This window comes from Octopus sinensis, linkage group LG6 (genome assembly GCF_006345805.1).
Source record: "Octopus sinensis linkage group LG6, ASM634580v1, whole genome shotgun sequence".
Lineage (NCBI taxonomy): Eukaryota > Metazoa > Mollusca > Cephalopoda > Octopoda > Octopodidae > Octopus > Octopus sinensis.
This window is the reverse complement of record NC_043002.1, coordinates 587798-611130: the sequence shown is the minus strand read 5'-3', so window position 1 is coordinate 611130 and position 23333 is coordinate 587798. Positions and strand designations below refer to the sequence as shown.

General features: G+C 40.4%; 1 protein-coding gene across 3 annotated transcripts in view; it reads left to right on the top strand.

Annotated features, from left to right (window-relative positions):
• The window catches only part of LOC115212747 (fibrillin-1-like), a 28167-nt gene extending 7839 nt beyond the window's left edge, over window positions 1-20328 (top strand). Inside the window, exons 2-8 of one of the 3 annotated variants that reach the window (XM_036503534.1) lie at window positions 9517-9642; window positions 10693-10815; window positions 14359-14484; window positions 17962-18084; window positions 18302-18427; window positions 19833-19955; window positions 20172-20328. In XM_036503534.1, coding sequence (XP_036359427.1) covers window positions 9517-9642; window positions 10693-10815; window positions 14359-14484; window positions 17962-18084; window positions 18302-18427; window positions 19833-19955; window positions 20172-20302 — 878 coding nt within the window. In that variant the 3' untranslated portion in view covers window positions 20303-20328. The remainder of the gene's footprint in view (window positions 1-9516; window positions 9643-10692; window positions 10816-14358; window positions 14485-17961; window positions 18085-18301; window positions 18428-19832; window positions 19956-20171) is intronic. The other 2 variants (XM_036503536.1, XM_036503535.1) reach the window with 2 other exon arrangements.
• Window positions 20329-23333: the final 3005 nt, after the last annotated feature.

Sequence of the window (23333 nt, the reverse complement as noted above, 5' to 3'; positions counted from 1 at the left end):
TGCTCCCTTGTGCTAACGGAGTGTAATTTGAAGTGGTTTTTAGAGTCTATTAACATCTATCTCTAGCATGAAGGTTTTGTTTTTCAGTACCCTTAATTATAATTATATCTATATAATTATATATTTATATTAACGTTTACCTATATGGTTTGTATTACATGATGCCCACTGATAAGATTATTAATTGATTTTTACTCTTAATTATGCCCTCAGCCATAGAGTTAGCCACAAAAGTATCGCAGGTGGTCAAAAACCCTACTGACATCCTAAGACTGCAGAATTACCTGAATGCAATATATAAATGGGTAAATGAGAATAATATGCAGTTCATTGATGCAAAATATCAGCCCACAAACAAACTACAGCTGAAGTACACAGGATCAGCAGGCAATGTAATCCCAGAGTTAGAGTTGGTTGTGCTACCAGGGAATCCACATGAACAATGATGCAACTTTCCATGCGCACCTTGCTCAGATGGCAACATTATGCAGGCGGGTGGCAGGTTGTATCCTTCAGGACCAGGAACAATGCTTCTGCTTTGGAGAACCTTTGTCCTCAGTCATCTGGACTTCTGCTCCCAACCGTGGTCCCCCACAGTGTGTTAAACTAATTGCAGAACTAGAGGTGACCCAATGCCAGTACACAAAGAAGATAGACTCAGTAGAGCACATGGGCTACTGGGAAAGGTTGAAGGAACTGGGACTCTACTCCCTGGTGAGGAGACGTGAGAGATATGCAGTGCTATACATATGGAAAATAATGGAGAGGTCTAGCTCCAAATTTCGAAATCAAAACTTACAACAATCCCTAAACAGTTTCTTTATATTTCTACTATAAGCCTAATGCAGAAGATCCAACGTCATACCATTGCACCGTTCACAACATAGTAAATAACTCCTATGGCTACTACATTGGATCTACCACAAATTTTAAACAAAGATATTATGCACATTTAAACTCGTTTAAATATAAAGAGAATAGCCATTCCACATCACTAGCCAGCCAGATACACCATCTAATTAATAGAAAAATACAATATAACTTTTCCTGGGCTTCTTTTAAGTAGAGTCCACAAATGGAGGACTCTACTTAAAAGAAGCCCTCAAAGTTTCAACCCCTAACTTGCCACAATTGCTTAAATACAACGAAGCCTTCACTACATGTAAGCACAAATTCTGCACTTTTAAGTTCTTTCATAAATGTAATCCCCCCTCCATGATCATTAGCACCTGCCCTTCTATATTTCTTCTACCTCTTCTTCTATCTACCTTTCCTCATCAAGGAACCATGAGGTTGGAAAGTAAGCTTCTTACCACGCAGCCACGCCTGCGATGTGGCTACACATTGTCTGAACCACAATACATTCCAGTAAATATTAATAAGTCCTTACCAACTTTGTAGCAGTGACATTTGATGGTGGCTGCCATTATTACCATAAAGAGTCAATCCATTGTTTTATTTCTTTATCCGAAAACAGCATCAATCGCTCTTCTCTCTCTCTCTCACACCCAAATATATATAGTGACTGTTTCTTCGTGTACGAGTAAAGTCATTGCTAGAGAGAGTCATTGATAAATACAATGTGAGGCCCTTATATGACTCTTGAGCCCTGCCAAAGATTTGCACATTTTATTGCATAATGCACAGCTGTGCTGGCTCGCAGAAGGAACCGCTGCTACAGTATGAAGTCTTTTTAATCCTCCACATATTCTGTTGTGAATAGTAGCCTTATCACAATTCACAAGGTGTTGATTTCTGGGTCCTACTTAAATACAGGTCCCCACACATCTACGTAACACTAAACCTAACGAGTGCGCACCGTAAAAAACTAATCGTTACGTAGATGCATCGGGACCTCTGTATTTTAGGAGTGCCGATCCCTCTGACTTCTCTAATGGCTGACCAGGCCTGCATGACTCAAATCATTTCCTTCTACAAATCCCACACCTAAAAAAACAATACACTTTCGTTTTCTATACCGACCTACCCACCAGCGGCGTATGGTGGTGGTTGTATTGGGTGTGTTGCCACACCCAATGCCTCCAAATTTCAAGCAGAGGTATAACAACAGTTTTCTATTAAGATTTGTGATTAAATTAATGAGTAACGCTGGTATTTATAAGGAATTTTCCATTTTCGATGGGTGTGCAGCGCACCCGGAATAGACGTCCCTAATGCGCGCGCGCGCACACACACACGTTTGTATGCATATCAGATATATACAAATTATATACACTCCCATTTACATGTGTGTGTATGAATTGTATAAACGGTTAGTTTACCTTTGATGTCCATCTACCTGTTGTTGCATGTTTAATCTTCCATGAAACAAGTTATAACAACTAATTATATCGTCGTTATAACTTGTTTTTTTTAAAAGACGAGTGTAATAGCTATTTTGTTGATAATAAATGGATTCTTTTTCCCCCCAAACCCCTTTAAAAACCTATTCTTTTTTTTAACTGTTTACTTGTGTAAATTATGTTTTGTTTCACTTAAAGAAATCTTAAATCTGAATAATATCTCCAAAACATACGGGTGGGGTGTTGTAACGTTGATACACTGCGCAAGGACCCAGTTAGTTCTTTATTGTAGCCTTTTAGTTCATTTAGAAAATATAGCCAGCACCACAGCATCTACTAGCTTCCAATATTAGATAAAGAAATATTTATTTAATATTGGATGGTCGTGAATAATACGTAGTCGCTCGAAAAAAGTTAAGCGGGAAGGCAGTGCCTGTGAACCTGTACAGGACCTTTGGGACTAAGGGAGAGAGAGAGAGGACGATATCTTCCAAACATGGCCTGAATATTTGCAAGAGTCAATGAATTTCATTAAAAGCACCCAAGGTGTCTTGGGATCGAGTCTAACCAAGGCAGTATTTGAACTCATAAAGCAAAAATCCAAAATAATTACCACAAAGCATCCAGTTCTGTGTTCTTACAGTTTTGCTAGAAATAACAGCCAAATGCACCCTCTTCCCCAATTCACCCCCCACTTTTATGGAGTACACACTGAAAAATTGCAGTTTCTTTATATTTCTACTATAAGTTGTTTTTTTTAAAAATTATCTGTATTAAGTAATCGATGTGCTTTTCTGTGTGCAAATCATTGAAGGTTTATAGAATAATTAGTGACAATATTTGATAAATCACTTGACTAGACTTTTCTCCTCTCATCTCCAAGAAGAAACGTAATTTTTGTTACATTTATAATTTCGTAAACGAACACGATATGAATAAAAGCTATGACACTGAAATCTCCCTCAAGGACATTGGCAATGTATAAAAGAACTTTAAGGGGTTGGGTTCCAACTTAAAATAGGAGACGTCGAAGTCTGAATGAAATAATTTATTAAATCAAGACTGTTGAAAGGGACAGGGCCAGTGTTAGGCTACCCTTCAAGGTCCCTTTATTAGTATATTCTTTTCCTTTCATTGAAATAACAAAACCGGATATAACAAGACAAAGTGGGAACCTCTTTGACCCGATACAAATGTTTACAAGATTATTCACCACAGAGAAGGAGCACATACTAGAGGTGATCACAGCCTAAATATCTTTAATCATAAGTCTGCTCGATCAAGTCTGGCCTTGGGCTAAATAATACCAACCACACGAAATAAAAAGCCAATCCTTCCTTTATCTGGCTGAGTTCATCTATACACGGATAGGAATGCCTTGAATTCATCAGGTTACGTCTTGATTATCACATATCATTGTGTCCTCAATAGGCGTGTCTGCTACCCGGATTTCAACGAGTGCTATTCTTTTCTTTTTCCTGCGTTAGAAAGGAGAATGACGTACTATATATATATATATATATATGTATGTATGTATATATATGTATGTATGTATATATATGTATGTATGTATGTATGTATATATCATTGCATTCAAGACACATTCCACTTCGTTTACTCATTTCCTTTCCTTAAGCTGATGTCTTATTTCTACAAATGCATGCTAGGAGGAGGCGGAGGGGTCACTGTTGTCGGTGGCGGCTCCTCCTGTTCAAATAACATACATATATGTCCAAACATAAGCTTAAACGTTCTGACACCTGCCCCCCCCCCACCACACCAAGAGAGCTCTAACATGAAGCTCCTACATACATTCTGACCCTCCGAAAACAAATATCCCACCATCGCCAATGCACACATTTTCGGCACTCTTGACATTTTATAGCCTCTCAGTTACTTTGGGGCCAAGGAACATAATTCTTGATCTAATCCTTGCTCACTTCACCCCCCACTGCTTTTATCTTTCTTTACAAGCTGGATGTGACATTTTTCACTTCCAGTTAAGGAGAGCAGTTGCCATTCTTCTGCCATGGCTGTCACCATTGAAGACTGTTTTAATGCCCAGTGCAAAACCGATTGGAAAGATCAACCGTAATGGATCAATAATACTTTGATTAATATACCCATTCTATTGACAAATATGTAATTGCACATGTTGACTGACTTATGATTTTTAGATATGTGTGTATGTATGTGTGTATGTAAAATAAGGATTTAGATAGAATCAGGTACTTGGAAAAATATGCACCAGATAGGGTTGGATAAATCTGTGGTTCCGGCTAATGGTTTGTATGCATCAAATAGGATATTCCAGTTGTGTAGTCAGAGAAAAGCAATCCTTTGAGTATTTAGTGCCTAGGTGCTGGTCCAAAGCATGCATTACGTTGAATTGTACATTGTTGATATATTCTAGGTTGTCCAACTGCAGAGGACATGCAAAGGCTTGAAAGAAATGAAGCTGGTAAGCTTCAACGGATGTGCAATGTCAGTGTGCATGTATGATAGGGTGTAAGAGTTTTTGAGAGAAAAACCAGGCATAAGGGGCATCAGATGTGGTGCGCAAGAGAAATGAAAGCACTGGTATGGTCATGTCATGCATATGTATGAGGACTGCTGTGTAAAGAAGTGCCATTCTTTAACTGTGGAAGGAGTTTGTGGAAGAGGTAGATCCAGGGAGACGTGAGATGAGGTGGTGCCACAGGATCTTTGTATGATGGGCCTCACAGAGGCAAGGACAAGTAACTTTTGGTGATTTGCTGTTCTTGAAAAGACTTGTCAGACCAATTGAAATCATAGTCATGGATGGTGCTAGTGACATGTAAAAGGCAACCACCATACTCTTGGTATGGTTAGAGTTAGGAATGGCATCTGGCCGTGGAAACCATACCTAATTAGACTAGAACTTGGTACAGCTCTCCAGCTTACCAGTTCCAGTCAAACTGTCTAACCCATGCCAGCATGAAAAGCAGACACTTGATGATGATGATGATGATGATGATGGACTCTTCTGTCAGAGTCAATGTACGAGTTCTCAGCATTCTGCCAAATGATTTGTTGATAATGATGAAAAATATGTGCTGTGCATTAGCTCACTCCCTCCATCAAATCAACATTACCTGGACAGGTGCCACTGGGTGCCACATCTCAGGTGTCAAAGTGATTGCAGAGCAACATGAGATGAAGTACTTTGCTCAAAAACACAATGCACCACCTGATCTAGGAATTGAACCCACAATCTCATGTCTGTGTGTGTGTGTGTGCGTGCAATTGTGTCTGCATATTTGTTTCTGATCAATAATTTGCCAGGGTTTCCCACTTTATCCTGTAAGTCACACTGAACTTAAGCAATTTTGTGACTTCTCCCTGCTGTAGATAGTCTCAGTTTACAGATGACTAGATGGCAGTCAGCCGTTCTCTTTACATGAACATCCAGTACAGAATGGAAGGGGCACATGACAATAATCAAATCTGTCGATGACTTCTGTCCCATAGTATCCCTATACCAGCTATATTTATGGATATTTTTATGTTAAGAGAATGCATTCATAATGGAGAGTCCATTTCCAGCCTGGAGGTCTAGCAAGGCCTCTTCATTCTTCCCAATCACTTCTTTCCATGTCTGGTGGTCAGTGCCAACATGTCCTTTGAAGACTCCTCCAAGAACAACTGACTCAGTCTTACCTACTTCTAAAGTTGCGGTGACTTCATCAAGGAAGGATTTGTATTTGACCCCTAAGTGATTGGTACATGTACTTGCAAGTAGGCATAGTGACCTTTCTTTCAACTTAAGCTTCAGGAGGCAAACCCCCCCACCTAGTGTGGTCCACACCATAACGCAATCCAATAGCCGGGGATTTGTGACTATCTCCTCTCCCGCTTCATTAGCATCACATTTGAATAATGGAATTTCCTGTTTCCTTCCAAATCTATGATACCAGCGCAACAAAATCTTGAGGAGATTATATCTAGCCAATAGTGTTTGGCTTTTTCCACTAGTTCCTGTTCTTTACCTATAAGGGTTGTGACGTTCTTGTACCCAATCATTAACAGTTGTTCCCTTCTGGGCCTGTTTCGAGGCCCCAAGACACACATTCTTTGTACTTCCACTCCACACTTCCCAGAATAAAGTCACAGGCTTTTCACTGGTCGTTTTCGATTTTTCAAATGATTCCCTCTACTTCAGTTCTGAGTGCATCTTTTGTTAATCTCCATGGTGAACAATGCATTATGATTGTTCTTTCGAGCCCCTTTCATATTGCACGTTTTGCTGGTGTTATTTGACATGCAACATCTATAATTCACATTATTGAAATTATATTAGTGTTGTAGTTCTGATCACGGTTACTAGCTGTCCTAGGAAAGGGGAAGATGTATTTTTAACTCTATATTTAATGTACTTAGAGAAGAGAAAGTAGTTTAGAGGGTGTCAGTTTGTTAATCTCATATTTGGAATTAAGCAAAGAATTTGGATTACCTTTTCTAACTCTAAATTTTCACAAACAGATTTTTTGGCCACCTTAATAAGGATTTTCTGGTTATATATTGAACCATTTCAAATTGTAAGGAATGCTTTTAGCTTTCAAATTGAAAATATGTTTAACAAGGGATGTAGAGTTCTTTAGTGTATCTTTATATATATATATATATGTAGGTCCTGAGTTGAGTCGGGGTTAACCACAGTTAATAAGGTACTCAATACATAGCAGAGTAAATTAATTTATTTTATAGAAGGAGCTTTTACAGGACTAGAACTGTTTCATTCAAATGAAATCTTCAGGAAGCTTCCTGAAGATTTCATTTGAATGAAACAGTTCTAGTCCTGTAGAAGCTCCTTCTATAAAATAAATTATATATATATATATATATATATATATATATATATATATATATATATATTATATATATATATATATATATTACATATATAAGTTTGTGTGTGTCTGTATCGACTCACAATGTGCCATACAGTGAGACTGAACTCAGATCCATGTGGTTGGGAAGCAAGCTTCTTACCACACACCCATGCCTGTGCCTATGTAGATATGTCTTTATGATAATGTCTATTTTTCCTTGTAATCCTTGTGAAATTCCTTGTTGTTTGAGAATCAAAATTTTTAATTGTCTAATTAACCTTCTAATGTTTTTAGAAGCAGTTTCAGTCGATTAACATTGATTGTTAATGATATGCATCAGTTTTCACTTCAGAATCTCCATTTTGTCGTGAATTATTCCAGAAAATGATGGATATGTTTTAGTTATGTCAGCTTGTGTTGAGGTTTAAAGTTCAGATGGTATTTTCGTCAGTGGTAACCCATTGTTAGCGTGTAATGTCAGCATGCATGAAAGATGCAGTGTAATTGATCAAAGAGAAAAGCTGTTGTGTGTCTAAGTGGAATCAGATGGAATTTGTGAGAGAGAGAAAAACTGTGTTGCTGTGAGCGTGTGATGGGTTTGAAGGGTGACTGCAGCATAAAAAAGTGCCGAACCTTCAAAATGGTTGCTTCCAGTGGAAGAAGACCTACAAAGACACGAAACAAAATCCTGAAAGCCAGTTTCAAGATGCTGAGCATCACAAAGAACTGATTGTGATATGTTGAAGGAGAGGAAATTTGTTCTCTCAGGCAAAATATGGCCAAAAGTGTGTAAAAGGGAAATCTTGTTTCTTTGAATGTTCTCACTGCTTTCTTCCTCGCACCCTGCCTCTCTGCTACCCTCATCCTTTAGCTACCTTCCAACCACTTATTCCTCTTGCACTCACTCTCTTCCTCTCTTCGTTCTCTAACCCTCTTCTTTCCCTACAGTTTTCCTGAATGAGATATATCTTCTTTAGATATCATTCCTTTCTCCCCAATTCTCTGATAACTTTCAGCTTCTCTTCCTCTTTCTCCCCCCCCCCACCTTTTGTAATCCCTTCCTCCTTGTCCAGTTGGATTTCTCTCTCACACCCACACTTCTCAGCTTCCTTTCCCTCACAGATCTCACGACCTTTGCTCTCTAATCCAACACTGTTTTCTTTTTCTCACTGTATCACACCCATAATTGTTCCACTTACTCACCACCCTCTTCTCCTTCCCTCTCTGGACTACTTCAAAGACTCCCTCAAACCCTAACTTCCTTCACTCTTTGCCTTCCCACAACCTCTAATCCCCTTCTTCCTTCATTTAACCAACATTAGGGTCTTCATCACCTTCACCAAATTGGTTCTTTCCAGTCCCTCTGTCTCCTCATGCCTACACCCAACTAACCCTTATAATATGGGAGAGCAGCTCATACCCCTTACACAATCAACCACATCAGCCTTAGCTCTCCTTTATTACTGACTCCCTCTTTCTTTTTCTTTGCCCTTACATATTCCCTCTTCATTAGTGTATGCTTTATTACTCACTCCACGGCTGCATAAATCTCACACTTTAACATCCTTCGTCATTTTTCCTATTCTTCTTTCAGTTGCAGAGGCCCCAAGTAGGATCTTTAGTCATGCACATTGCAAGGTTTCCTGCCATGACAAACACACCCAGTACCCACCCAATATATCATAGTTGGTGTTAGGAGAGCATCCAATCATGGCAACCATGCCAGAGCAGAGATGCTGGAGCATGATGCAATCATCCGACTCGTCTAAAGGGTCCAATGCTTGCCAGAATGGAACATCATCATCATCCTCATCATCATCATTGTTTAACGTCCGCTTTCCATGCTAGCTAGCATGGGTTGGATGATTTTGACTGAGGGCTGGCGAACCAGACGGCCGCACCAGGCTCCAATCTTGATCTGGCAGAGTTTCTACTGCTGGATGCCCTTCCTAACGCCAACCACTCCGAGAGTGTAGTCGGTGCTTTTTACGTGCCACCAGCACGACAGGTGTAAAATGATGATAATAATTAACTTTCTGTCTAATTCATTTAGAATTAGTGCAAAACATACAACCATTGATACTGTTCACAATTTGCTCTGCGTTACAACATTGACGGTGGTTACAACAGTAGCTGTAACAAGAGCTTCACTGGAAATGGAGTCAATTATATAACAAGTCCATTATTAAAGATTTCTTTGTGATATCGTTGTCTGATTTTACAATATAATGTATTAATGGCACATTTTATCTAAGATATAGATAGCAATGTCATCCGATCTCGCTCAAAGCTTCCTGATTTAAAATTTTTGCTCTCTATACAATAGTTTTAATTCAAATCTTGTTTGTTTCAATTTGCAGACACGAATGACTGTCGCAATGCAACTCTGTACAACTGTGCACCTGAGGCTAGTTGTGTAAATGATACTGGTACTTTCAACTGTAGCTGTAATGATGGATATACTGGAGATGGTTTTAATTGTACAGGTGAGTAAAAGATATTGATACATCATCATCATCATCAAATTTGAAAAGAACTCCAAAAGTGTGAGAACTTACAAGTTTTACATTTAATCTGAATTTAAATACCAAACCATGGGAATTTAAAAATGTTTCCAATTCAGTTCATTTAAAACTAGATCCAACTTAGAGTAGGAGTTTTGTATTTGTGAGGTTTTGAAGTTCCATTGAGTTTGTGAAGTGGATCTCTGAGAAGGAAACATTAAAGAACTTTAACGTTCAAGCAAATCAAACTTTCCACCCAAATTGAACTTCTGCCGAAACTGGACTTTCTGCCAGATTGGACTTTTGGCCTAATTGGTCTTCTGGCCATGTTGGACTTCCAGGAGAGTCAGTTTCTTCAGAGATTAGGATACTTGGAGATTTGCAACTCAGCTCCTGGATCTGGGAAACAGAAGCATTCAGCAAGACAGTAATGGAGATATCACTTTTACAAATGGCTGTAGCATTTTGGTCAAAACTGTAGAAGAGCTGATCACCAAGGTTTACCCAAACATTGGACAAGATCATGATTGGCCTAGTGAAAGAGCCATACTTACACCAAGGAATGAAACTGTCCTGATTGTCAATTGGAAACTTATTCTATCAATCAACACTGAGAAAGAAAATTATTTCTCAATTCATACTGTTGTGGACCCTAATGAGTCTGAGAGTTATCCTATTGAGTTTCCTAACTTTTTGGATACTCCTGCAATGTTTTCCCTCAAACTGACATTGAAGAAAGGAGTTCCAATCATGCTTTTGAGAAAGTCCATAAATAAAATGGCAAAAGGACACAGAACATCCATTTTTGTTGACCATTCCAATGATTGCTGATGTAATTTTAGAATAATTCATTTAGAATTAGGATCAAAAGATACAACCTCTGTTGTAAGCTTTTCTAACTAAATCCCGTCATTTCGTCCATCAGGCAGATTACAATCTCTCATTTGTCCATTTCTGAATTAATTATGTTGCTGTGGTTTCAGTTCTTCTTAAATTACGATTGAGCCTTATTTTTGTTGTTTCAATTTCCAGATTTAAATGAATGTACGAATTCACTCCACAACTGTTCACAATATGCAACATGTCACAACTTTGTTCCTGGCTTCAACTGTACTTGTAGGGAAGGCTTTACTGGAGACGGAGTCAATTGTGCAGGTCGGTACAACAAATACACTAAGGATTTCTTTCTGATAATGTTGCCTCATTTAAGAATATAATGTATTAATGCTACATTTTATCTAAAGTATATTATTATCAATGTGTTTCCTGTCTTCTTAAGTCCCTCGAGCTTCTACTCTCTATGCTGCTTCTTAATTTCCAAACTCTGCTGCCCTCTGTATTTAATTCAAATTTTGCTTGTTTCAACTTGCAGACATTGATGAATGCAGTAATGCAACTCTGAGCAACTGGGCACTTGAGGCTAGCCATGTTGCCTCTTTGGCATAGTTTCCTTTGCTGGAAGCCTTTCTAAGCACTAACCCGATTACAACGTGGTCTGGGTGCTTTTTACAGTCCCAAGACTACTAAGCCTGTAAGGGTCAGATTTGTATAAGGAGATGAAGGGTTCAAGTATGAGAGAAGGTGCGAGAGCAGAGCATGTGACAAGGGGTTACGTAAGTACTCCTGTTTCATGAGATGAGGATAGGGTAAACACGATTAAGGTAGAGATGAAAATTGCAGTGATGAGGTGCCTTGGTCGATCATCTACAAAGTACGAGTCGAGTAGAAAGGGTTCAGAAGGTGTAGAAGTGTCTGTGGTGGATGTGGCAAGAGTGTATAAGAGAGTGAGAAATGGAGAATGGGTGAGAATATAATGATTGAACAACAGGTGTTGAGTGGATAATAAATTGGGAAGTGTGGGTGACAAGTGTAGAAATTGGTTAGGGTTGAGGGTTGGATAAAGGGTGATGGGGTGACCAATGATGATGGCGTGTAGATTCATAATGGTGATGCAGAAGGAAGAAGAAAGGTGTGTGAGAATGGGAGGAGGAGGGGCATAGATGATGATGAATGGTTGGATAGGTTTCAAGAGTGTGTGAGGGAAGAGAGTGGTAGGCGGAGAGAGAGAGGGAGAGTGAGCGGAAGAGATCTGTCGGTGAGGAAGGTGATATTATTTAGTGGCTCATTGGGGAGGTTGACCATGTAAAATAGGAGTGGAGAGGAGAGTATTAAGGATGAGCGATGGCTATGGAGGGAAATGTTTCTGATGGAGAGGAAAATTAGTGAAGAGATGGAGTGTATTGGGGCTGTGTAGGGGAATCAATTAGGCAAAGGGCCCAGTTGGACAAATATATATAAATATAGAGAACTGAGGTATGTGACGCCTTACTTTGTCTACCACAGGATCGAAATATATGGCGCCTTGCGTTATGGAAAGAAGACCCCTCAACCATAGCAGAATTGATACTAGTGTGGTGCATAAAAGTCTCCTACATTCAAAGTCCGTACATAAAATGGCAAAAGGACACAGAACATCCATTTTTGTTGACCATTCCAATGATTGCTGATGTAATTTTAGAATAATTCATTTAGAATTAGGATCAAAAGATACAACCTCTGTTGTAAGCTTTTCTAACTAAATCCTGTCATTTCGTCCATCAGGCAGATTACAATCTCTCATTTGTCCATTTCTGAATTAATTATGTTGCTGTGGTTTCGGTTCTTCTTGAATTACGATTGAGCCTTATTTTTGTTGTTTCAATTTCCAGATTTAAATGAATGTACGAATTCACTCCACAACTGTTCACAATATGCAACATGTCACAACTTTGTTCCTGGCTTCAACTGTACTTGTAGGGAAGGCTTTACTGGAGACGGAGTCATTGTGCAGGTTGGTACAACAAATACACTGCGGATTTCTTTCTGATAATGTTGCCTCATTTAAGAATATAATGTATTAATGCTACATTTTATCTAAAGTATATTATTATCAATGTGTTTCCTGTCTTCTTAAGTCCCTCGAGCTTCTACTCTCTATGCTGCTTGTTAATTTCCAAACTCTGCTGCTCTCTGTATTTAATTCAAATTTTGCTTGTTTCAACTTGCAGACATTGATGAATGCAGTAATGCAACTCTGAGCAACTGGGCACTTGAGGCTAGCCATGTTGCCTCTTTGGCATAGTTTCCTTTGCTCGAAGCCTTTCTAAACACTAACCCGATTACAACGTGGTCTGGGTGCTTTTTACAGTCCCACAGATTTGTATAAGGAGATGAAGGGTTCAAGTATGAGAGAAGGTGTGAGAGCAGAGCATGTGACAAGGGGTTATGTAAGTACTCCTGTTTCATGAGATGAGGATAGGGTAAACACGATTAAGGTAGAGATGAAAATTGCAGTGATGAGGTGCCTTGGTCGATCATCTACAAAGTACGAGTCGAGTAGAAAGGGTTCAGAAGGTGTAGAAGTGTCTGTGGTGGATGTGGCAAGAGTGTATAAGAGAGTGAGAAATGGAGAATGGGTGAGAATATAATGATTGAACAACAGGTGTTGAGTGGATAATAAATTGGGAAGTGTGGGTGACAAGTGTAGAAATTGGTTAGGGTTGAGGGTTGGATAAAGAGTGACGGGGTGACCAATGATGATGGCGTGTAGATTCATAATGGTGATGCAGAAGGAAGAAGAAAGGTGTATGAGAATGGGAGGAGGAGGGGCATAGATGATGATGAATGGTTGGATAGGTTTCAAGAGTGTGTGAGGGAAGAGAGTGGTAGGCGGAGAGAGAGAGGGAGAGTGAGCGGAAGAGATCTGTCGGTGAGGAAGGTGATATTATTTAGTGGCTCATTGGGGAGGTTGACCATGTAAAATAGGAGTGGAGAGGAGAGTATTAAGGATGAGCGATGGCTATGGAGGGAAATGTTTCTGATGGAGAGGAAAATTAGTGAAGAGATGGAGTGTATTGGGGCTGTGTAGGGGAATCAATTAGGCAAATGGCCCAGTTGGACAAATATATATAAATATAGAGAACTGAGGTATGTGACGCCTTACTTTGTCTACCACAGGATTGAAATATATGGCGCCTTGCGTTATGGAAAGAAGACCCCTCAACCATAGCAGAATTGATACTAGTGTGGTGCATAAAAGTCTCCTACATTCAAAGTCCGTACATAAAATGGCAAAAGGACACAGAACATCCATTTTTGTTGACCATTCCAATGATTGCTGATGTAATTTTAGAATAATTCATTTAGAATTAGGATCAAAAGATACAACCTCTGTTGTAAGCTTTTCTAACTAAATCCCGTCATTTCGTCCATCAGGCAGATTACAATCTCTCATTTGTCCATTTCTGAATTATTATGTTGCTGTGGTTTCGGTTCTTCTTGAATTACGATTGAGCCTTATTTTTGTTGTTTCAATTTCCAGATTTAAATGAATGTACGAATTCACTCCACAACTGTTCACAATATGCAACATGTCACAACTTGTTCCTGGCTTTAACTGTACTTGTAGGGAAGGCTTTACTGGAGACGGAGTCAATTGTGCAGGTTGGTACAACAAATACACTGAGGATTTCTTTCTGATAATGTTGCCTCATTTAAGAATATAATGTATTAATGCTACATTTTATCTAAAGTATATTATTATCAATGTGTTCCTGTCTTCTTAAGTCCCTCGAGCTTCTACTCTCTATGCTGCTTGTTAATTTCCAAACTCTGCTGCTCTCTGTATTTAATTCAAATTTTGCTTGTTTCAACTTGCAGACATTGATGAATGCAGTAATGCAGCTCTGAGCAACTGTGCACCTGAGGCTAGCTGTTTGAATGTTGCTGGTACTTTCAACTGTAGCTGTAAAGCTGGATATATTGGAAATGGTTTTAACTGTACAGGTTAGTAAAAGATGTTCATGCAAGATCATCATATTTATCTTCAACGGTATTTAATCTACATGCTCCATGTTGGTTTTAATTGAACGACTTGAAAATATCGTATGAGTAGTAGGACATGTTTGTGCCATGTTGCCTCTTTGGCATAGTTTCCTTGGCTGGAAGCCTTTAATAATAATAATAATAATAATAATAATAAAACATTGCGTACAGTGCTCAGGTGCACTACAACTCATCTAAAGTGTATGTTTAGTACATAGGGTAATGTGCAAGCGTCAGGAAAAGAACAGTGCATGAGTCATGACATACACATACGTGTATGAGTATGGAAGGGGGACAATCAGGTGTAGTTTCGGCAGATTTCGGAAAGCATGAGGGCCTTAAAGGATGCAGTGTCATGGCAGTCAACAACTGATGCAGGCAGTTTGTTCCATGCTTCTGCAACTCTGAGCGTGAAAAAATGTTTCTGAAAGTCAAGGGAGCTGTGCTGTTTTCTGACTTTGTAAATATGTCCACGGGTGTTGGACACATGGAGATCAAAAAGGTGTTCAGTGTTGTTGGTGAGTTGGTTGCTAACTTTGTGGGTGTTTACCAAGTCCATCGCCAGACACTGGAGCTTAAGTGAATCCATGCCCAGGGAAACAAGGCGCTCAGAATATGGTAGGTGTCTGATGGAGGGTATGCGTTTGGTTGCACGTCTCTGAACAGATTCCAGGAGGTCAATGTTCGGAGCAAGATAGGGGTTCCAAACTGATGATGCGAATTCCAAGTGTGGTCGTACCATAGCTGTATGCAGCTTTAAATTGATGGCTGGAGAGCGGCTAACAAAAGTCTTGCTGAGTGATGCCAAGACACCCTCGGCTTTCTTGACAATTTTAGAGATATGCTCTGTCCAACGCAAATCACTGCTGACAGTGACGCCTAGGTCACGCTTGCAAAAGGATTTCTTGATATCAGTGTTTTGGAGGGAGTATGTGGACACAGGGTTTTTTCTCCCAAAATGCATGGTGGTACACTTGTCCACAGCCAGTTTCAGTTGCCAGTCTGTGATCCATTGCTGCATTGTGTCCAGGTCTGATTGCAGGAAAGAGTTGTAGACATCAGGATCTGTCCTCTTGATTTCAAGGTACAGCTTGATGTCGTCTGCATATTTCAATACTGTGGCATTCTTTAAATTGGCATCTATGTCATTAATGTATGCCACAAACAAGAGGGGACCAAGAACAGATCCCTGTGGTACACCCGATGACATCTCATATGGTGTAGAATGCTGTCCTAGAACTGTGACTACCTCCTTTCGGCTGAGAACGAAGGATTTCAACCAGTTAAAAAGATCATCCCTCACACCCATTGCAGAGAGTTTCACCATAAGCCTTTTGTATGGCACAGAGTTGAAAGCCTTAGCAAAGTCAAGGTAGACAACATCCACCCATGAGCCACTGTCAGTGATCTGAGTAATGTCCTCAAGGAACTCGACAAGCTGATCACTGCAGCTGGAGTTAGGGACAAATCCATATTGTGAGGGTCGGATGAGACTGTGAGAGCTCCAGAAGTTCCAAAGTGTTTCTCTGACACACGATTCCATCAGTTTTGCAATACAGCTAGTGAGACTGACTGGGCGATAGTTGACAGGTGATGTGCGGTCGCCCTTTTTGAACAGAGGAATGACACTGGCGGTTTTCCACTGCTCCGGAGTAGCACCATTGTTGAGACAGTATTGGTAAAAAATAGAAAGCTGGTGTAAAAGGAAGTACCTGCCACGTTTGAGAAGCAGGTATGTAACTCCATGAAGACGAGGGGAGGCATAGTTGCGCTTATTTTGAAGGCGACGTCGCAGCATTGCTGGTGTAAATTCCCTAGTTGTTATGGAATTTGCTGTTAGAGATGGTGAAGATGGTAAACTTTGATTTTCAACAGTGAATATGCTTGCATAGCACTCGGCAATGAGTTCTACGCATTCCTTGGGATCGTTAGTGATCTGGTTTGTGTGAGGGTTGCGAAGAGGGCCCACTGGAGAGTGAGGTCTCTGCTTCGAATGCACATATTTCCAGAAAACTTTGCTGTCAGGATTGGCTGCTATGCATTGTTCAAATTCAAGCACTGCTTTTTATGTCACTTGCTTGAGATGGTTGGAAGATTTATTCCGCTTTTTCCTGTTGGTGTCTGATTTATGCAACTTGTATTCCCGTTCAGCAGTCCGACGTTCCTTCCTGGCAAGTCAGACCGCTGAAGTTTCCCAAATTGCACTAACCCGATTACAATGTGGTCTGGGTGCTTTTTACAGTCCCAAGGCTACTAAGCCTGTAAGGGTCAGATTTGTATAAGGAGATGAAGGGTTCAAGTATGAGAGAAGGTGCGAGAGCAGAGCATGTGACAAGAGGTTATGTAAGTACTCCTGTTTCATGAGATGAGGATAGGGTAAACACGATTAAGGTAGAGATGAAAATTGCAGTGATGAGGTGCCTTGGTAGATCTTCTACAAAGTACGAGTCGAGTAGAAAGGGTTCAGAAGGTGTAGAAGTGTCTGTGGTGGATGTGGCAAGAGTGTATAAGAGAGTGAGAAATGGAGAATGGGTGAGAATATAATGATTGAACAACAGGTGTTGAGTGGATAATAAATTGGGAAGTGTGGGTGACAAGTGTAGAAATTGGTTAGGGTTGAGGGTTGGATAAAGGGTGACGGGGTGACCAATGATGATGGCGTGTAGATTCATAATGGTGATGCAGAAGGAAGAAGAAAGGTGTATGAGAATGGGAGGAGGAGGGGCATAGATGATGATGAATGGTTGGATAGGTTTCAAGAGTGTGTGAGGGAAGAGAGTGGTAGGCGGAGAGAGAGAGGGAGAGTGAGCGGAAGAGATCTGTCGGTGACGAAGGTGATATTATTTAGTGGCTCATTGGGGAGGTTGACCATGTAAAATAGGAGTGGAGAGGAGAGTATTAAGGGTGAGCGATGGCTATGGAGGGAAATGTTTCTGATGGAGAGGAAAATTAGTGAAGAGATGGAGTGTATTGGGGCTGTGTAGGGGAATCAATTAGGCAAAGGGCCCAGTTGGACAAATATATATAAATATAGAGAACTGAGGTATGTGACGCCTTACTTTGTCTACCACAGGATCGAAATATATGGTGCCTTGCGTTATGGAAAGAAGACCCCTCAACCATAGCAGAATTGATACTTGTGTGGTGCATAAAAGTCTCCTACATTCAAAGTCCGTACATAAAATGGCAAAAGGACACAGAACATCCATTTTTGTTGACCATTCCAATGATTGCTGATGTAATTTTAGAATAATTCATTTAGAATTAGGATCAAAAGATACAACCTCTGTTGTAAGCTTTTCTAACTAAATCCCGTCATTTCGTCCATCAGGCAGATTACAATCTCTCATTTGTCCATTTCTGAATTAATTATGTTGCTGTGGTTTCGGTTCTTCTTGAATTACGATTGAGCCTTATTTTTGTTGTTTCAATTTCCAGATTTAAATGAATGTACGAATTCACTCCACAACTGTTCACAATATGCAACATGTCACAACTTTGTTCCTGGCTTCAACTGTACTTGTAGGGAAGGCTTTACTGGAGACGGAGTCAATTGTGCAGGTTGGTACAACAAATACACTGCGGATTTCTTTCTGATAATGTTGCCTCATTTAAGAATATAATGTATTAATGCTACATTTTATCTAAAGTATATTATTATCAATGTGTTTCCTGTCTTCTTAAGTCCCTCGAGCTTCTACTCTCTATGCTGCTTGTTAATTTCCAAACTCTGCTGCTCTCTGTATTTAATTCAAATTTTGCTTGTTTCAACTTGCAGACATTGATGAATGCAGTAATGCAGCTCTGAGCAACTGTGCACCTGAGGCTAGCTGTATGAATGTTGCTGGTACTTTCAACTGTAGCTGTAAAGCTGGATATATTGGAAATGGTTTTAACTGTACAGGTTAGTAAAAGATGTTCATGCAAGATCATCATATTTATCTTCAATGGTATTTAACCTACATGCTCCATGTTGGTTTTAATTGAACGGCTTGAAAATATCCTATGAGTAGTAGGACATGTTTGTGCCATGTTGCCTCTTTGGCATAGTTTCCTTTGCTGGAAGCCTTTCTAAGCACTAACCCGATTACAACGTGGTCTGGGTGCTTTTTACAGTCCCAAGACTACTAAGCCTGTAAGGGTCAGATTTGTATAAGGAGATGAAGGGTTCAAGTATGAGAGAAGGTGCGAGAGCAGAGCATGTGACAAGGGGTTATGTAAGTTCTCCTGTTTCATGAGATGAGGATAGGGTAAACACGATTAAGGTAGAGATGAAAATTGCAGTGATGAGGTGCCTTGGTCGATCATCTACAAAGTACGAGTCGAGTAGAAAGGGTTCAGAAGGTGTAGAAGTGTCTGTGGTGGATGTGGCAAGAGTGTATAAGAGAGTGAGAAATGGAGAATGGGTGAGAATATAATGATTGAACAACAAGTGTTGAGTGGATAATAAATTGGGAAGTGTGGGTGACAAGTGTAGAAATTGGTTAGGGTTGAGGGTTGGATAAAGGGTGACGGGGTGACCAATGATGATGGCGTGTAGATTCATAATGGTGATGCAGAAGGAAGAAGAAAGGTGTATGAGAATGGGAGGAGGAGGGGCATAGATGATGATGAATGGTTGGATAGGTTTCAAGAGTGTGTGAGGGAAGAGAGTGGTAGGCGGAGAGAGAGAGGGAGAGTGAGCGGAAGAGATCTGTCGGTGAGGAAGGTGATATTATTTAGTGGCTCATTGGGGAGGTTGACCATGTAAAATAGGAGTGGAGAGGAGAGTATTAAGGGTGAGCGATGGCTATGGAGGGAAATGTTTCTGATGGAGAGGAAAATTAGTGAAGAGATGGAGTGTATTGGGGCTGTGTAGGGGAATCAATTAGGCAAAGGGCCCAGTTGGACAAATATATAAATATAGAGAACTGAGGTATGTGACGCCTTACTTTGTCTACCACAGGATCGAAATATATGGTGCCTTGCGTTATGGAAAGAAGACCCCTCAACCATAGCAGAATTGATACTTGTGTGGTGCATAAGAGTCTCCTACATTCAAAGTCCGTACATAAAATGGCAAAAGGACACAGAACATCCATTTTTGTTGACCATTCCAATGATTGCTGATGTAATTTTAGAATAATTCATTTAGAATTAGGATCAAAAGATACAACCTCTGTTGTAAGCTTTTCTAACTAAATCCCGTCATTTCGTCCATCAGGCAGATTACAATCTCTCATTTGTCCATTCTGAATTAATTATGTTGCTGTGGTTTCGGTTCTTCTTGAATTACGATTGAGCCTTATTTTTGTTGTTTCAATTTCCAGATTTAAATGAATGTACGAATTCACTCCACAACTGTTCACAATATGCAACATGTCACAACTTTGTTCCTGGCTTCAACTGTACTTGTAGGGAAGGCTTTACTGGAGACGGAGTCAATTGTGCAGGTTGGTACAACAAATACACTGCGGATTTCTTTCTGATAATGTTGCCTCATTTAAGAATATAATGTATTAATGCTACATTTTATCTAAAGTATATTATTATCAATGTGTTCCTGTCTTCTTAAGTCCCTCGAGCTTCTACTCTCTATGCTGCTTGTTAATTTCCAAACTCTGCTGCTCTCTGTATTTAATTCAAATTTTGCTTGTTTCAACTTGCAGACATTGATGAATGCAGTAATGCAGCTCTGAGCAACTGTGCACCTGAGGCTAGCTGTATGAATGTTGCTGGTACTTTCAACTGTAGCTGTAAAGCTGGATATATTGGAAATGGTTTTAACTGTACAGGTTAGTAAAAGATGTTCATGCAAGATCATCATATTTATCTTCAATGGTATTTAACCTACATGCTCCATGTTGGTTTTAATTGAACGGCTTGAAAATATCCTATGAGTAGTAGGACATGTTTGTGCCATGTTGCCTCTTTGGCATAGTTTCCTTTGCTGGAAGCCTTTCTAAGCACTAACCCGATTACAACGTGGTCTGGGTGCTTTTTACAGTCCCAAGACTACTAAGCCTGTAAGGGTCAGATTTGTATAAGGAGATGAAGGGTTCAAGTATGAGAGAAGGTGCGAGAGCAGAGCATGTGACAAGGGGTTATGTAAGTTCTCCTGTTTCATGAGATGAGGATAGGGTAAACACGATTAAGGTAGAGATGAAAATTGCAGTGATGAGGTGCCTTGGTCGATCATCTACAAAGTACGAGTCGAGTAGAAAGGGTTCAGAAGGTGTAGAAGTGTCTGTGGTGGATGTGGCAAGAGTGTATAAGAGAGTGAGAAATGGAGAATGGGTGAGAATATAATGATTGAACAACAGTGTTGAGTGGATAATAAATTGGGAAGTGTGGGTGACAAGTGTAGAAATTGGTTAGGGTTGAGGGTTGGATAAAGAGTGACGGGGTGACCAATGATGATGGCGTGTAGATTCATAATGGTGATGCAGAAGGAAGAAGAAAGGTGTATGAGAATGGGAGGAGGAGGGGCATAGATGATGATGAATGGTTGGATAGGTTTCAAGAGTGTGTGAGGGAAGAGAGTGGTAGGCGGAGAGAGAGAGGAGAGTGAGCGGAAGAGATCTGTCGGTGAGGAAGGTGATATTATTTAGTGGCTCATTGGGGAGGTTGACCATGTAAAATAGGAGTGGAGAGGAGAGTATTAAGGGTGAGCGATGGCTATGGAGGGAAATGTTTCTGATGGAGAGGAAAATTAGTGAAGAGATGGAGTGTATTGGGGCTGTGTAGGGGAATCAATTAGGCAAAGGGCCCAGTTGGACAAATATATATACATACCAATGTTTGTGTATATGTATATATACATGCACGTTACATGAGTTGAGTTTGGTTTGCCTTTTTGAGAATCCAATCCTACGAATCCTCCTGGTGTTTGTCATCTCCTCCACCAAGTTCCAGATCCTGTCATCAGTGATGACAACTACATCTTATGACTTTCTGGGTCTCCCTCTTCCACATGTTCTATCTGCATAAATTTTTGTCCCCTTTTTATATCGCTGTCTTCACCCATTTATTTGTTACATGTCCAATAGCAGCATTTTCTTCTGCCATACTTTGCACATCCCAGAAAACATGTCAACTTTATTTCTTTCCAGTCTTCTTAAGTTGTCTGCATTCAAGGCCCATGTTTCATGACTGCAGCATTGCAATTCGAACCCGACTTCCATACAATCTGACTTTCACTTTGAATGAAAAAAATCTTTGTTACTTGCAATCGTAGTAGTTTGCTGAACTTTATCCAACCTGTTTTTTACATGGCTACTATATTTTCATATCAGCCATTTTCCCTCCTCGTTACATCTTCTGGGTAACAAAAGCTAACGATTACTTTAATTAACTCATCCAGGCTGATAGTCTTTATATTTCTCATCATTTCCATGCTTGCATCGGTCAGACAAGATTTAATTAAGGTAGACATTCATTCAGCATTTTACACTTTCTGTCACCCATCATCACAGGTTTAATGGCAAAGTAAGGTCCCCTCCCATTCTGTTTATGTTGAATGGTAAGCAAATAACACCATTTCTGAGAATTGTAAAATCATCATCATCATTGCCATTTAATGTCTGTTCACAATCATTCACACACATGTACATGCACACACACACACAAACACACATCTGTTTGTATCTGGTTAGACACAGGTATGGCTCTGTGTTTAAGTAACTTACTTTGCAACCCTGTGTTCTCGGGTTCAGCTCCATTTTGTAATGTCTTAGGCCAGTGTCTCCTGCTCTAGCCTTTAGCTGACCAGTGCCTTGTGAGTAGATTTTGCATAACACAACTGTACAGAAGCAAGTAGTTGATAGTTTCCGCTACCTAGGTAACCAAGTTAGTAATTGGGGTGGTTGCTCAGAGAGTGTCATCACTGGAATACGAATAGCCTGGGCAAAGTTTAGAAAGCTCTCACCCCTACTGGTGACAAAGGGTCTCTCGCTCAGAGTGAAAGGTAGGCTTGAAAGAAATGAAGCTAGCATGATCTGCTGGATGTGTAATGTCAGTGTGCACACACAACAGAGTGTAAGCGCCCTGAGAGAAATACTGGACATAAGAAGCATCAGATGTGGCATGCAAGAGAGATGTTTGCATTGATATGGTCATGTACTGTGGAGGGACGAGGAGAGCTGTGTGAAGAAGTGCCACTCCCAAACAGTGAAAGGAATCTAGGGTAGAGGAAGACTCGGGAAGACATGGGATGAGGTCGTGAAGCATGACCTTCGAATGCTGGGCCTCACAGAGGTAATGACGAAAGACCGAGATCTCTGGAGATATGCTGTGACTGCAAAGACCTGACAAATAATGTGAGTTCATGGCTGCCTCCTGCACCAGTTTTGCATAGCACCGCCCCATCCAAAGTACCTTGGTTTGCAGAATGACCTGCTGTGCTTACCTTGGATCGTAGAGTGACCTGCTTTGCTTAAGGAGACCTATTGAGTCAAGTACATCATTATCAATATCAAAATAAATATCAATGGAAATTGTAGTTGTGATACCTGTGCCGGTGGCACGTAAAAAGCACTATCCGAACCTGGCCGATGCCAGCGGTTCCCTGACTGGCTTCTGTGCTGGTGGCAAATAAAAATCAGCAACTGATTGTGGCTGCTACCAGCCTCCCATGGCACCTGTATTGGTGGCACGTCAATAGCACCCTCTACACTCACGGAGTGGTTGGCGTTAGGAAGGGCATCCAGCTGTAGAAACACTGCCAGATCAGACTGGAGCCTGGTGCAGCCTCCTGGCTTCCCAGACCCCGGTCTATCTGTCCAACGCATGCTAGCACGGAAAACGGACGTTAAACGATGATGATGTGTGTG